Source organism: Corythoichthys intestinalis, chromosome 2 (assembly GCF_030265065.1).
Source record: "Corythoichthys intestinalis isolate RoL2023-P3 chromosome 2, ASM3026506v1, whole genome shotgun sequence".
In the NCBI taxonomy this organism is placed as follows: domain Eukaryota; kingdom Metazoa; phylum Chordata; class Actinopteri; order Syngnathiformes; family Syngnathidae; genus Corythoichthys; species Corythoichthys intestinalis.
In genome coordinates, this window is record NC_080396.1 from 74129877 (window position 1) to 74146791 (window position 16915).

At 38.6% G+C, this 16915-nt stretch overlaps 1 protein-coding gene across 1 annotated transcript in view; it reads right to left on the bottom strand.

The window, feature by feature from the left end:
- slc25a33 (solute carrier family 25 member 33) overlaps nt 1-16915 on the bottom strand; it is a 29086-nt gene that overhangs the window by 701 nt on the left and 11470 nt on the right. The window contains exons 3-6 of the mRNA XM_057828218.1: nt 15039-15116; nt 12879-12979; nt 7795-7861; nt 272-552 (exon numbers count right to left, since the gene is read on the bottom strand). Of these exons, the coding sequence (XP_057684201.1) occupies nt 272-552; nt 7795-7861; nt 12879-12979; nt 15039-15116 (527 nt within the window). The remainder of the gene's footprint in view (nt 1-271; nt 553-7794; nt 7862-12878; nt 12980-15038; nt 15117-16915) is intronic.

Here is a 16915-nt window from a genome sequence, read left to right on the forward strand (position 1 = left end):
TCATTTTGAAGTTAAGGTCAGGATTGCCTGAAATAATGGGTGATTTATGTTGACAGTTTGGGTCTTTCATATAAAAGGTCAAACAATAACCTGCTTTGAAAATAATCATATCAGCCTCAAACTTCACCTTATAAAATCAGCTGAATTTATCTTTTAAAATTGGCAAAAATTGGTCAATCTCTTTTTTTTTTTGTTATATCATTTGGTGCGGAGGGGGTAAAAAAAAAAAAAAAAAAACAGCTGTAACAAAGCGCCTGCTCCATGTGCTTACCATGTGGGTATGCTATGCAGGATGCGCAGCCTTTTGAGAAAGCGGCCGCCATCATCAAGCGCAGAAAGTCGGACGCTCTTTTCTCATTTTCGCTGCTCGGAGACGCCAGCTGGTTGTCGGCGAGCCGCTTCTTGAGCGTCTCGTAGATGAGGAAGCAGATCATGGTCTCGGAGATGCCGGCGTAAGACGCGGTCAGGCCTCGGTAGAAGCCCCGGACGCCCTCTGTTCTGTAAACGTGGCGGGCGCATTGCAAGGCGTTCATCTTCTTCTCTCCTCGGGCTCTGAAAAGTCAAACAAAACCAATTTCAAACATATGTTTTTGTTTGCTTTCGCTGTTGTTGTTAACGTCTCATGTTCAAACACTGGGAAATATAAATAGACACAGTCAAAAATATGTATATGTAAAATACACACCTTTTAGCAAACACTAGGGGTGGGAACCTCATGATACGATTTGCAATGCGAGACTCATGATAACGACGATTTCACGATATGGCGATACAACAATTGTCACAATTGTCAGGACATCATTCTAGGATATTCTACAAAATGACTAATATACAGAAAAACAATCACTTTTCATCCCTCTGTTGTGAATTGAAATGAGTTTATCAATAGTAGAAGTCCAATCAGTTTAAACTGGGAAGGAGCCCCTTCCCGTCTAATTCTGGGAGCATTTCCGTGCCACTTCCCGTCTAATTCTGGGAGCATTTCCGTGCCACTTCATGTCAATTTTGGGGCATTTACAGGTCACTTCATGTTGATTTGGTAACTGAAAAGGAAGAATGTCCCCCCAAAAATGGGAAGTGAATCAAAATCAACAGGAAGTAACCTGCCACAAAACAAAACAAGAACAGGCTGAGAGACAGCTTCTTTCCCATGGCCATTACTAGTACACATTGAACACACACAAAAAAATGATCTCCTCAGAAACGCTTTTTAACTTGGTTGTGCCACTTTTACCAAACTGTGAATCTGCACACCACTTGGACTACTTTTCTATTTATACATTTTTTTTTTCATATTCTTTTCTTGGGGTTGCACAATAATGCTACTAAATTAGGACCACATTGCGCTATTTCTGTCATGCACATATTTCAGTCTAAGCAAGCTGTATTTATGCACTTATAGCTCTAGAGTATATATTTTCCTATTTATTTATTTTATTCTATTGGATACATATTTGCAAAGGAAGAATGTCCCCAAAAGAATAGGAAGTGATTCAAAATCAACAGGACGTAACTTGTAAATGCCCTAAAACAAACAAAGTGACCTGCACATGGCCACAAAAGATGGCTGTGAATGCTCTAGTTTCAGTTCCATTGATGGCCCTAGACGTCCAATAAGTCAAAATGAATTGGATACCGCCATCAATGGCAGCCAGTGAGCTAATGTAGACACTATTCAAATTGAAGATTTTGGTAGCCACTTGTTGGTTCTTTTTTGTGTCCGTTTTGAAACGACGACAGCTTTTTTTAAAAGGATATATTGATTCTTGGTGGGAGCATATCAATAACCTTTTGGGCTACGAAGTATCGCAATATATTAAAACAAGTACAGTTCAACACTGTACGGGGAGTTTCTTTCTAAACCACAAAAATATTATCAAGAAACTTCAGATAGTTAAAGTAATATAAACCTATTCTCATTCATTAGAGATTAATAATGAAGTTTTCAGTGTTAATGTATTTCAATACTATCACAGCAATAAAGAAGGGTCTGTTGCGGACCAATTCCATCACTCGAGCGCTCGCCTTCGACCTGTAACCTTCCTGAAAATTATCACGTTTCCAGACTTGATACCAATTTTTCTCAACTTTCCTTCAAATATTAAGCTTTTGTTAAGCATTACATATGAGCTGTGAATGTCTAACTTCAGAGTTGAATGAACAACAAACTCTCACTGCGGTTAGCTGGAAATGATTCGAGTCTTTTCCCAACTTGCATTAGGGAGGTTTTTCAGTGGAAAACAATCTGAATCAATCTACCATCTTCAACCCCACCAGCCATGTGCGTGTAAATATAGACTCTTCCTGTGTACACGGGACGGTGCGTCAGCGCTGTGTATTTACAGACACGGATCACAAGCTCAGAGTCACTACGTGACTGGCTCAAGGACAGCGAGGCCTGAACGACCTACTCAAGGTCTACTACTCACTAGATATGTCGCCATATTAGACGTCAATGTACGCATAGTTTGAAAAAATTTCATTTTGATATGTAGACTAGATGTATAGCCACATGTTTAGCGCAAAATAGTTCAGTAAATCACATTACTGATTCAACCACTTTAACATGAGCACCCACGAGCCATTTTGTGGAGGAACAATTCTCCCTTTTAGAGTAGAAGCAGAAGAACTGGCTTCCCACAAGTCACGAACAAAGACGATAAATAGCAGGTGATTAAATCAAAGGTCATTCAAGCTCACAGTTTTAAATCCAAACTAAAACAGGGTTCTTGCAGCCTTTTAAAAGTCAAATTTAAAGCTATTAAAGACATTTTTAAAGACCTTAAAAATAGAATTTAAGACCAAAACAGGTCGCAACAATTTCTGATGAAGGAAAAAACTAATTTTATTTCACCGTAAACTAGGGATGGGAATCGAAATCCGATACCAATGCGGAACCGGTTCCGAGTGTTTCGAGGCCTCGACATCACAATGAAAAAGCCTTAACGATCCCTTTAACGATTCCTAAAGACACGTATTGCGTCGTGACGTGTCTTGTTGTCCAGACGCATCAAACTAGCATGGCGCCAAGAACCACTCGCTCCAAAGTTTGACTACACTTCACCAGGAAAGTGAAAATGAAAGGTTACGACGGGTAAGCACGAGCATTGCAGCCATAAACATAACAATGACAGCACGTAGGTTCAAACGCTCGAAAGTGTGTCTTCACTTCACGAGGAAAAATTACAACAAAGCGACTTGCAGTCATTGCAAGGTGGAGGTAACTGCATCGGGAGGAAATACGACTGCGCTGTCCTCACAGAGAGGCTAAAGCTCAGTTCTGGCTATACAGCTAGCTAAACTCCCAAATGACGATGTAGAAGACATTGGTATAATTTGCTGACTTTATTCAACCATCACTTGAAGAGTGAAACTAAGAATAGAAATGAAACAAATCCATTTCGTCCCCAATAACAAACAGGTTTGCATCAACGTAAATCAGCGATGATTAGCTGCTAATAACAGTATGGTTAGCATTCGTTCGCTAGCATTAGCACATCGTTAAAACCACTACACAACTGGATTTAAGTGTCCGATCGCGAGTGGAAACACAACAACAACAACACAAAAGATGATACATACAGGCGTTGCCTCTGTAGATATTAACATTAACAAAGAACGTAGGCTCGTAGAAGTGTTTCCCTCTCTCACTTCGCTCGCTCACTCGCTTGGATGCGGCATTTCTTCGGGTGCCCAAACTGCGGCCCGTGGCCCAAATACGGCCCGCCTCCACATTTGGTCCGGCCATTTTGATTTTTTTTCCCCCCCCTCAATCGTGTTATTTATTTCCTGGCCTTTTTCCTTGAAGAATTCAGAGGGGGTTATTATCTATTTAATTAATAGTGTTTTTATTATTAATTATTATTATTATTATATTATTATTTTTATTTTATTTACTTTCATTCCGTGAAGAATCCAGAAAGGGTTATTTGATTGTGGCTTTCTGAAAAACAATAATTTTTTACATTTATGCACTTTTGCAATCGTCACACTTTTTCTGTTACAAACTGACCCCGGCCCCTCATCAGAGAAGGGAAAAGTTATGTGGCCCTCACAGGAAAAAGTTTGGGGACCCCTGCTTTAACATATATTGCCAAAGGCAGAACAACAACCTATCTGCCAATATATACCAATATTTTTTATTTCTATTAGATAAATGTTTCAGTAAAATGTTACACATTCTTGTGTATTTGCCACTTATTGCCACAGTTAACATTGAGGCTTTGGGCCTCTTTTGATTTCGTTGTGAGTTTGTAAGGTTGTGAGGTCTGATTAAACAAACTCGATGCCAATCAAAACGTTTGTTCTTCTCCCCCCCCCCCAAATAGAATCGATAAGAGAATCGATAAAGAATCGAATCATTAAGCAATATCGATAATGGAATCGGAATCGTAAAAATCCTATCAATTCCCATCCCTACCGTAAACACAGAATTGCAGCCACAGACCACTTTTTTGATTAAACAGCTTTGACTCCCATTATTCCGAAGGAAAAGTGTTTTTGCAGTAGCAACCTCTGGGTAACTCATGATAAGTGCTGCAACGATTACTTGATGAACTCCAGTAATTAGTTTAGAAAAACGCTTCAAATGAAATTTTGCCTCTTCAAGGATTTGTTTCTGCTGTTTTAATGGTTGGTTTTCAAAGTGTTTGCATTTAGTTTTATTGATTTGGGTGGATTCACTGCCCTGTAGAGGCAACAGTGAATATGAATAATTCATTTAATATGGCTGAATCCAGTGGCTCCCCGTTAAGACTAACATAAGTTTTTGTTTGAGCCAATTTTTTTTTAATGAATTCATAATTTAGTTTACAGGTATATTGGCAGTATATATGGCAGTTTTTGTGGTAATATGTGTTGGAACTATTTGTAAAGAGCTTTGCAAAAAAAAAATAAAAAAAGACTTTTGCAATGGAAGTTAACCAATTGTTCTTTTGTTGTACTTAGAGCCTCATTTATTTTTTTATACACTAGGGGCTAAGCTCCGGTATTTTAAATGTATTTATTGCTCTTGATAGGCTCATGATAACGACCTCACGATATGGCGATACAACAATGATCGATAAATGGGTCAGGAACTCAGCCTTGGATATTCTACAAAACAATTGATAAACAGAAAAACAAGCTCTTTTCATCCTTTTGCTGAGAATTGGAATATCACTCGTAGACGGCTAATCCATTTAAAATGGGAGGGTGGCAGTAGGGTTAGGCATCAAGCATCAACCATCGATGGGACCCGGTTCTAACACTCCCGGAACCGTCCGAATTTTAAAATTTCGATTCCATGTTTCGATGCCCAGGGAAAAAAATGCTGCCGAAAACCACGAAGAAGAAGCAACAAGAAGCACGTGTTTGTGCATTGCAACATGATTACAACCATGGACACGGTGCGGCGGCACTCAAACGTTTGGCTTAATTTTACAAAAAAACTAGTCAGCTCAGTGCAACATTTGCAACACAACTCTATCATGCAAAGCTGGCTGCACGACCGGCTTCATGGAATACAAGTGAAAAGTGCATAGCTAGCTGAGAGCTACGTCGTTGACACGCTGTGCTGTCAGAACCAGGGAAGTAAAACAATACATTAAGTCTGTCTTCTGCGGTCCCAGCGACCCGACCCCGGATTAAGCAGCAGATGATGGATGAATGGAATAGTATGAGAATAAATATTATTACATCGGGCTATGGTCGATATCACATGTATATAGAACTAGATGCGAAATGACAGACTCGGCGGTGTTTATAAACAGCCGCCATCTTAAAGCAGTAGCCACCTCCGTTAAAATTAACAGTATTAAAAGGATTTTTGTTTTGGAATCTATTGTGTTGCTTATTTAGAAAGAAGCAGTCATATGAAGCATTGGATTACTTTTTTAATGAACTCGTAGCAGTGAAAACATAGCATCACATGACAAAGCACCCTAGCCAGATGTTCTCATCTCTTCTTCTCCGTATTATACAATCCCCACTGTACGTACACACTCCTACAGCGCCACTCACTGGCCTAACAGGTATTGTAAACACAACAGAATCTGTTTTACAATTAAGGAAATGGTAAATGGTGTTATACTTATATAGCGCTTTTCCACCTTTCAAGGCGCTCAAAGCGCTTTACACTACATTAATACAATACAATACAAGAATAGTAATGCTTCGTCGAAGCTCACAGCTAAGGTACATCTATGGCAAAAGAATATAAGTAAATGTTTTCTCCGTGAGCTTTTGGAAAATAAACATCTTTGTGAAAGTGCAATCCAGTGAATATTAACTCATATAGACTCCATAGAACTCATCGCATTCGAGTTCAAAGACTTATATTTACATACAGGTTAAAAATAACCATGTGAGAAGTTCATATAATTCCTACATTTCATATTAATTGTATTATTAATTTTTTTTTTAATTCATATAATAAAAAAAAAAAGATCATTTAAAAAAAATTCATACAATTTAAAAAAAATCGTGACGACATTAATATAAACTACCGTAATTTCCCGAATATAAGTTGACCCGTGTATAACGCGCACCCCAAATTTACTTGTAAAATCTAGGGAAAATTATTGTACCCGTGTATAACGCGCACCCTAATTTTAGCACCAGTAAATAGAAGAATACAAGAAAATAGAGCTCGTGTACAGATACAGAAATGTCATTTTACTGACTGGTGAAACACAGCACAAGCATAGCACATTGGTAGTTCAAAACATTACTGTAAACTGACAATATGTACGGTAATAATATGATCTGATAACTTCTTGAACTTACCAGAATCCAGGAGAAAACAAAACTGATGTGAGTTTTCTTTTAAAGGCTGCTGTATAACTTGCTCGTTTCATCATGATGAATAAATGTTTCCTCCATGGATTGATACGGTAAAATGAAAGTGAGAACGTAAGTTGGAAATCCGAGAGACCTCATCGCTGTCGACACGACAGTAACAATAGGAACTATTGTTATTTGGGTTTGAGTTTCCCGAGGGACAGATGTAGTTGACGGACACAGGAAGTCTGTGTTGTTACGTTTGTTATGGTCCGATTTGCGGAGCTGCAATAAACGTTGACTCAAATGAGTTAAAGAAACTAAATTCTGTGCTTTATGAAGAATGAAAAAAGCAGAATTTAACACAGACGGAATCATTCGGCCGATCAGAGTGAAGAATTACCGAAACAAAATGGTGAGGTCACGTACCGAAATGGTTGGCAACGGATCGCCGCATACGTTTCTTCAACACAACATGGCCGTGTTTAAAAAAAAAAAAAAATCGGTTTTTATATATATGTAATATATATATACATATTTCTGTCTCCATCCATGTACCCATTTATAATGCGCACCATGATTTTACAAGTTGATTTTGGGGAAAAAAAGTGTGCGTTATATTCGGGAAATTACGGCAATAAATTTTTAAACTATAGATTTTTTTACCCTGCATTTTTTTTAATCCTGCCTCTTAAAAGAATTGGAATCGAGAATCGTTTGGAACCGGAATCGAAACATGGAACCGGATTTTGAACCAGAAAACTTATTTACCACTTTGTCATTGTTTGTGTTGTGTACGTAGCTGTTACTAGGTATGCAAGTGGTTACTAAAGTAAAATACAGTCAATTAATAATATCATGTACCAAGTTTGATTCGTTTCAGTCATATTGGTACGGAAAATTGGTCCAAAAATTCGCCCAACAAAAATCACATATTGTGTTGCGACCTATACGCCAGTTTATACGGTACTCCACACAGAACCAGAAGCTTGACTCAAGAGTACGCAGACCAATTGCACTTTGAGATGTACTCACTTTTTTTCAAGCTGCATCCTGGTCTTAACCATCCAGACGGGGTTCATTAGGGAGTTGGTCACAAAAGCTGAGGGACAAACATTACGTTATTCTGCTGTTTCAATCACTCTCAGACATGAAAGAAAGGACAATACAGCATTTTAACTGTGGTTGGGGATGATACGATACGATTTGCAATACAATCTTCACCATAATAATTATTATCTCATGATATAACAATTATCCACACATCCGTTCTGGGACAGAACAAACAGGAAAAACGAGCTCTTTTCATCCTTCTGCAATGAATTCAATGAGTTTATCACTAGGAGACGACGGATCCTTTTGAAGTGGGAGGGCAGCAGCCAATTAGTTAATTTTGGGGCATTTGCCGGGGTCACTTCCTGTTGATTTTAGTTTACTGAACAGGAAGTGACCCAGGAATGTGCAAAATAAACAGAAAGTGACCTGTAACTGCCTCAAAACCGGAAGACTGGCTTTAGATGAGCATCTTTCAGTGCCATTGTCAGCAGTTGACGTCCAATCCGTTTTGAATGTGAGGGGCAAATGAACGAAGTCCCACACATTTGATATATTGTCACACTCTGACCAATTTTCTGGTGCATTGCCCTTTTTTATTGCATTAATTCATCAAGCTTGTCCTTTTTCCTGTTTTTTTTCTCTTTCTGATGTTCCAGAAAACATGTGCATTTGAACCAATCAAACATAACTATATATGCTGATGGCATGTTAGTATGTCAGCAAATTGAACGGACAACTGAGTCCAGGGTGGTTTGCTGCGCACATCGTCGCGACTTGTCAGACTCACATATACTGCATCTGGGGAGAGCTCTGTGGAATAAATACCGTAATTTTCGCACTATGGAGGTGCACCTGACTATTAGCTGCCACACACCAAATTTGACACAAAAAAGGCATTTTTTTCCATCCAAAAGCCGCACTGGACAATAAGCCGCAGCTATCCTCACTGTATCATGAGATATTTACTAGTGTTGCAACAATTAATCGATTAACTCGAGTAATCGATTAAAAAAAAAAATCGAATTAAATTTTGCTGCTTCGAGTATTCGTTTAATTAAAGTTGTGTTGTAAGGGTTTGTTTTGAAATTTCACATGGCCGAATCCATCTGCTCCGTGTTAAGACCAATATAAGCTACCGTAAATTCCGGATTATAAGCCGCTACCTTTTTCCCTCATTTTGAATCCTGCGGCGTATGCAATGATGCGGCCAATTTATCAATTTTTCTAACGACCGCCAGGAGCGCTCGAGCATAAAATGCAAGCATAAGACACGTGGAATATGTGTGTCGAGGAAGACGCTAGTTGGCACTCTTACCCGTATTTTAAATTTGTTCTTTGTGCTCGAATAAAAGTAGCAGACCCTCATCTTTGTGCATTAGTAGAATTAGCATAGCCTGGTACTCCAGACTCACCGCTGTTCCAGCTGTTGAGTCTGGCCACCATTAAGCGGATAAAATTTTCAGGGCGGAGCAAGCCACAGCAAACAGACAGCGGAGTGGACCAATTAGCGACGGGCGGGACGAGGGACTTGCGCGCAGAAGTAAACATACGAGGAGAGCGGAGTTTATTCAACATGGCTAGCGCGAGACAGATTGTTGTCACTGACTTGTGTCGATGTGTTTTTGGTAATTTAAAACTGATTTTAACGTGGACTGGAACATATTTTCGGCTCTCCTGTTCACCATCTGTGTTGTGGAGACGACTTCCGACGCGGAAGAGTGACACCGCTCGTTGAGAGCACGTCACGCAAATAAACGAATCTGATTTATCGATTGATTTTGTACTTGTTCGAGAGGGCGTTAACGGGCTGGATCTCAGACTATTCTCTCAGTGTTTGAAAAACACACAGAGAACAGTCTGGCCGTGCCAGGCAAGAATTAGCATACCCGCATCATGCTAGAAGAAATGGATATGACGTGCCGAGTTGAATTGAAGGCTTGGATGGCCAGCGGCGTCAGATCGTTTACAAAAGTGGTCGTATGCGAAGAGCAACTTTTGCAAAAGTCTGACAGCGTGGAGCAGCGTGAAAAAAAACCCCACCATCACCAACGGGTTTCGAAAAGCCGGTCTGCTGCGTGAAGAGGACGACACGCTAAGAAGTGAGCTTGAGGAGTCAGCTAAGTGTCGTGTTGCTGGTGCTGTTTGGAAAGAAAAGTTAAGGTATTGTAACGATGACAAATAGTAACCCGTTAAGTTAGGTTGCAATTCTTTATTTTGGAAACTCGTCGAACAACACACGACTGCTGCCTCTAGCAGCCGACGCACACACACAGACAAACCCGCAACAACAACGACAGCACGTCTTTTGCTCTTCCGCACCTCCCTTACCTGTAAGTCACGCGCTGTATCATAACCCGATTCGTTAAAATATGGTATTTAAACTTGGAAAACTGTGTATTTCTTTATAAATATTTCAGTTTAATATGTGGGCACACGCGGCATATAGGCAGGAGAGGCTTATGTATGTACAAAATGCTTTTTCCTTTAAAAATGTACTGGGTGAGGCATGTAATCCGGGGCGCTCAATGGTCCGGAAATTACGGTAAGTTTTTGTTCAAGCTAATGTTTTTTTAATGCATTCATGATTTAGTTTATAGGTATATTCATCCATTTTTGTGGGAACGTGTCTGAACCATTTGTTAAGAACGTTATAAAAAAAGTTAGCATTTTATAGCATTTAAGCTAGCGGATGTTTGCTATTATTTTTTTAATACCGTTTGAGGCTCAGCTCAGGTATTTTAATTTTTTATGTTACTTATCCCTTTGCTTGATTATCCGAACTAAATAGTTTATCAATTAATCGACTAATAAAATAATCAATAGCTGCAGCCCTAATATTTACACCAAAAGATACCAACCGGTAACACCTAATTTGATAAATTGCATCCTAAGACTGTCATAAGACCAAATGCACCACCATGAAGCTTTGAACTAATTAGCTGCAAAGCTGCAGTGCTTCAAGAAGCTTAATTTGGCCATCACTGCAATCACTTGGAGGAGACAGTCAACCTCTGCTGCCACCTGCTGTAAACACTTGTCCAACATGCCTCCTAGCATGCATTGCAGCGCTACAGATGGAAATAATCAAAATTTATGTTGCGTGCTAATTATTTCTTCAGTTACTATTCCAGTTGTTTCATTAATGTTAGGTTATGGTATTTGGTAGCATTTTATTTGACGGTGGCGCTATAAAACTGTCATTAGACCATCATAATTATGACATGACACTGCCATGAGCATCAATGAATGCTTATGACAGATGTCATTTTGTGTCATCCGGCAAATCTCACTTTTGAATGGATGTAAAAGATTCAAGCTGGGCATCAATGGAGTTAGTCATATAATTTACCGGATGACACTTAATGACATCTGTCATAAGCATTCATTAATGCCCATGATAGTCACTTCTTTTCCTTTCGGCTTGTCATGTCATAATTATGACTGTCTTGTGACGCCGCTATCAAGAAAGTGTTACATATATATACACAATAAAATCAACAAATAAGCTGCACCAGACTAGGGCTGCAGCTATCGATTATTTTAGTAGTCAATTTATCGATGAAGTAGTTAGTTCGAATAATCGAGTAATCGGATAAGGAACATGAAAAACAAAAATACCCGAGTTGAGCCTCGAACGGTATAAAAAAATAAATTAGGATCTATGTACAACAAAAGAACAATTGGCTAACTTACATAGCAAAAGTCCACTAGCTTAAATGCTATTAAAACACTTTTTTTTTTTTTTAACAATGCTCGTAATAAATGGTTCAGACACATATTCCCACAAAAACGGCTAATTATACCTATGAACTAAACTACGAATGCATTAAAAAAACATTAGCTCAAACAAAAACTTAGCTTATGTTGGTCTTAACATGGAGCAGCTGGATTCAGCCATGTGAAATGAGGCAGACTAAAAGGGCAGTGTATCCGTTCAAATCAATAAAACTAAATGCAAACTTTCAAAATAAACCATTGCAACGCCACTTTAATTAAACGAATACCCGAAGCAGCAAAATTTAATTTGTATCTTTTATTCTAAACGAATACTCGAGTTAATAGATTAATCGTTGCAGCACTACACTAGACTATAAGCCGCAGGATAGTCTGAAAATAACGGTAATTTTTTTTTCTATAGTGCAATTTTGGCATAAGTTTTAAACAACTAATAAATCACTCAATTTTCACATCAGAAACTTAATACTTGAGGAAAGCATGGAGAATCATTTTAATTTTACTCAACAAAAGCTAGTTTTGCATTTTTCTATATACAATCACAACTTATTTAGGTTGAATTTAGATGTCATTTTTGCCGGCTATCTGGTCTTCGTCGTTTTTAGATTGAAATGTTACATAAAATAAAACACGTAAAAGCCCATTTTTTGTATGGACGCCGAAATGTTTAAATTACTTTTTTTTTTTGCCTAAATATTTTTGGGGCTGTAAATACCCTGATTATTTGAATGTAAAGTTACACTACTGTGTATGGATACAAAATCCAACATGGTGGCCATCACAAAACAAACCTTTTAACGTTGAAAATTCTTGTAAATAAAAGCGTACGTCCCGGAATTTCAATAGATATGAATGTAAAACAGTCTAGATTCTTGGTTAAAAGCAAAAAACAGGCAATTATCATTCATTTTAAGTAAATATTTCAAGCTAATTTTTTCCCATTCATTTCATTTTTTTCCCCACAAAGTTTCAAAGTGGTGCTACAGTATTTTACATAATAATTACCTTGAATCCTTGACCAAATCACTATTGAGACACTCCTACCTGCTTGTATGTACTAAAACTTTAGTCCTGTTTCTACCTAAACCCAGCATTAGAACGCAGCGTGTGTTTAGTTTATGCCGGCCCCACAATGTCTGTAGGAAGCGGTCTTGTCAACTGATGGTGAAGTCTATGCATTATACCAAAAACTGATACAAAAGCCACTTCTGCACAAATTCATTTCGTATCTTGAGGTAGCACTGTTTTTTTTTTTTTTTTTTTTTTTTTTTTTTGAGGACCACTGTTTTAACCCACCCAAAATTTTTTTCCAGATGCTGGAAGCTCACCTGCAATACCAGCTGAGGACATGTGAACAGCGCCACTATTTGGAACAAGCAACCCATTGAAGAGTTCTTTGGATTTGGAATACGCAGCAAAGTAAATGGCTCTGAAACACAGGAGACACAAAGTGGTGAAATTTCACACATTGACACGCCCGAGAGTGCCAGAAGGATTTGCACTTCAGGCTATAAAATCTCTTGTTGTGGTTTTATATCCATTCTCAATGACCATGAGCCTTGTTTCGGGAACACACCGCTATTGCACCAGAATGGGCTGAGTAAGCACTGAGAGCCCCAGCGGTCACAAGAGCTGGACTGAATGGGAGCATGTCCAAGTTGCAGGTGGCATGACTGGATAAGGCTCATGACGGGACTATTCATTAACCAGATGGTGCAAATAAACTCTGTGGGTGTCCTCAGCCAGAAGTTTCAAAGTTCAATCAATGGTTTGCGGTGCATTAAAACCAGAAGTGGGTAGTCATGCATAACATGTAATTCATTATATTTTTCTCAAAAAGTTACTTAAGTAAATGTGCTTTTTAGAGAAATAAGACGAGGCTAGCGTGAAGCTATACTTCCGTATATAGAGTGCTGGCACGGCTTTCTGTAAATCATCAGGGGCAGCGGCTGGCAGCAAGGAGTCCCTGTTGCTAAGGTGTTGCTATGGTGGTAACTCAAAAACTACGCAGTCAATTCCATTTTTTTTTTTTTTTTTTTTTGCTATATGAGTTTTGAGACATCGAAAGATGAATTCAATGAAATTTCATTGAGTAATATGTTTTAGAGTTGAAGTCTTCATTAGTCCTTTCAGCTCTCTCCCAGTTTTTAATTGGCACCAATAGACAACGGAAAACTACAGACATGATCGTTTTCATTTGATGGTAGGAATTATGTTTTCCCCCCGAGAGGGTGCTTATGCTCTTTAGACGAGCGATGTTTCATTTCTTTAAATTTTTCTAGTTGGAATTTGATGTTTTCGTGTATCAAATGCATTGACGGGACACAGCCGCGGGGCCGATTCATTCAGTTAGCATTTATTTTACGTAAATATTGCGAACTATGATGCTAGTCAGTAAGCAAATTAGTGGCCACCATATGTAAACAAAGAGCTTTTTCCATTGAAAATTCTTGTGGATAAATGCTTAAATCCCTGTATTCCTTATAAATACCCCCTGTATTCCTTATAAATACCGACGTTAAAAAAAAGTCTCGATTCTTGGTTAAAAGCATAAAACGGGCAAGTTAGCAGTTATTTTACGGAAATATTGCCACGTATAATGCAAATGCTGTAGCGGCTAATTTCTCCCATTGAATCTTTTTCACGTTTCAAAATACATGCATGGTACAAAATATATAATAATTACCTTGAATCCTCGAACAAATCACTCCTGAGACAATCCTTCCCGTTTGTAAGCAGTACAGCTTTCGTACTTTTTCAACCTAAATCCGGTGTGAGATCGCTGCATGTGACCGACTGCTAATAAGTTAAGCGGAGTGTGTGATGGCCTCCTTCGGGAAGGCGTGACGCAGTGAATGGTGAATGTGTCACGTCAATACATTATGAAGTCGGGTACAGTATAATAATAAGCTCTTATAGATGAAGTTTTACCAAGAAAAAAAATAGACATTGTAAAGAGTTACCCACAATGTTACACATGACAACGAGTATAATTTACATCAAATGCTTTATTTTTTTACTTGTACTTGAGTACATTTTTTTGGATGACTTTTACTTGAGTAATATTATTTTGAAGTAACCACTCTTATTTGAGTCAAATCTACCCACCTCTGATGAAAGCATTAAAACAGGATTATAGCAGAAGAGTTTCCTGGTTGACACATTAACAATGAAAATATAATGAAAATAAAATAGTTTGAAGACAAGCAGTCATTTATTTGTCGTGCCACTTTCAGTGAATTCATTCAATTCTAACAGCGGAACCCAGTGATTATAAAACCTGTTCGGCATCTTATCACATGACCCAAATGTTCCCAAAAAATAAAATTCTGTGTTTTCACCCACGAGCACCATCAGCAGTAACTTCAGTTGTTTAATACAATCGGAGTGCACAATCATTGCCCATAGTTTGACTTTGCATTACAAAAACACAATTACATAAACATTGGGTAAAGCTGAAAAGAACTCAAAAGCGGCGTTTGATTTACCTTGACGGAGCCACGCCAACAAGATTTGGCCCCAAGCCGCGGAAAAGAGATCGTGGTCCCTCTTTTTCGAGTATTGACCTGTAAAATTAGTAAATATCTCTCTTATAACAGTGTTTAAGTTAATCAGCCAAACATGCATTTATGGAATGAAACCCTGCTCTATTAATAAAGTGGATATTAATACAACCACCTCAAGTGATTCCAAAAGTTACATAAGAAGTGATCCCTTGAGACGAGCCCACTTCAAGCCCCCAAACAGACACATGCCATTGGCTTGCTCACAGACAACACCCATATAATCTGTTTAACATTATGTGACCTTCATTACCGGAGGTCAAATGTGGTGGGGACACAAAACAGTCTGTGTTGGTTTCTGTCAGTGTTGTTTTTGGCAGCCCTTTTAATTTTCATCTTTCAAATGAAAATACAGATTTGTCATATTTTAGTCATTTCAAAATGGGTTAGTCTTTGTCGACAAATACTCAAGCAGTTTTCGTCTAGTTTTAGCCGACGAATACTCATTGTTTTCATCTGCAAAAATTTACAAGCTCTAGTATTAAAAAAAAAAAAAAATACAGTTCATCATTTAGCTTAGATTTATAAGAATCACTCAAATGAAAAGCCTTCACAGAAGAAAGCTGTTGTTGTAACATTACAACAGTAGTACAGTATATGGGCAAAGGTCGTATGAAACCCTATGGATTATGAATGGGATGTCTCGGCAACAGTGTGAACGGAAAACATTTGTGTGCCAGTTCAGATGTCACGGGGCTTAAACCCACACGTTTTTCACCGTTGCAAAGACGGATGTTTTTACAGTCCGTGTACCAGATAACATGTACAGTAGTCTACTTCGTTGGCCATAAATAACAAGCAGCCAGAGACTTTGACCTCAATACGCTTTAACTGTCAGTTTCATTTTGGTTGGCTGTTCATTAGGGATAGGACTATACACATAAACTCACCATACGCTGCACCTCGATATGCCAAGGTCACGGTACGATATAAAAAATATTCAAACTTAGTATTGGGACCCCTGCAATTCTGTGAGATAATGCTCAATTTTTCCCAGAAAATGATTGCAATTACAAATGCTTTGGGCACTAATATCACAAAATATATATATATATATATCAAATCAATATCATTTTCCACAAAACTCCGGAAATGGGCCTGACAAACTTATTGGCACCCTTTGAAAAATCATGTCATGCCCCTCTAATTGGTGTAATTAACAGCATCTGTTACTAACCTGTGCCACATAACAGGTAGGGACAATAACTAAATCACACTTACAGCCAGATGAAATGGCGTAAAGTTGACTCAACCTCTGTCCTGTGTCCTTGTGTGTACCACATTGAGCATTGAGAAAAGAAAGAAGACCAAAGAACTGTCTGAGGACTTGAGAAGCAAATTTGTGAGGAAGCATGGGCAATCTCCAGGCTACAAGTCCATCTCCAAAGACGTTCCTGGAGATGTTCCTGTGTCTACCGTGCGCAGTGTCATCAATAAGAATAAAGCCCATGGCACTGTGGCTGAACTCCATAGATGTGGACGGAAAAGAAAAATTGATACGAGATTTCAACGATAGTGAATAAAGAACCACGACTAGCATCCAAAAAAGTTCAAGCTGTCCTGCAGTCCGAGGGTACGACATTGTCAACCCGTACATCCGTCGGCGTCTGAATGAAAAGGGACTCTATGATAGGATACCCAGGAAGACCACACTTTTGAATTAGAGACATAAAAAAGCCAGCCTGGAGTTTGCCAAAACTGACCTGAGAAAGCCAAAAATGTTTTGGAAGAATGTTCTCTGGTCAGATGAGACAAAAGTACAGCTTTTTGGGAAAAGGCATCATCATAGTGTTTACAGGGGA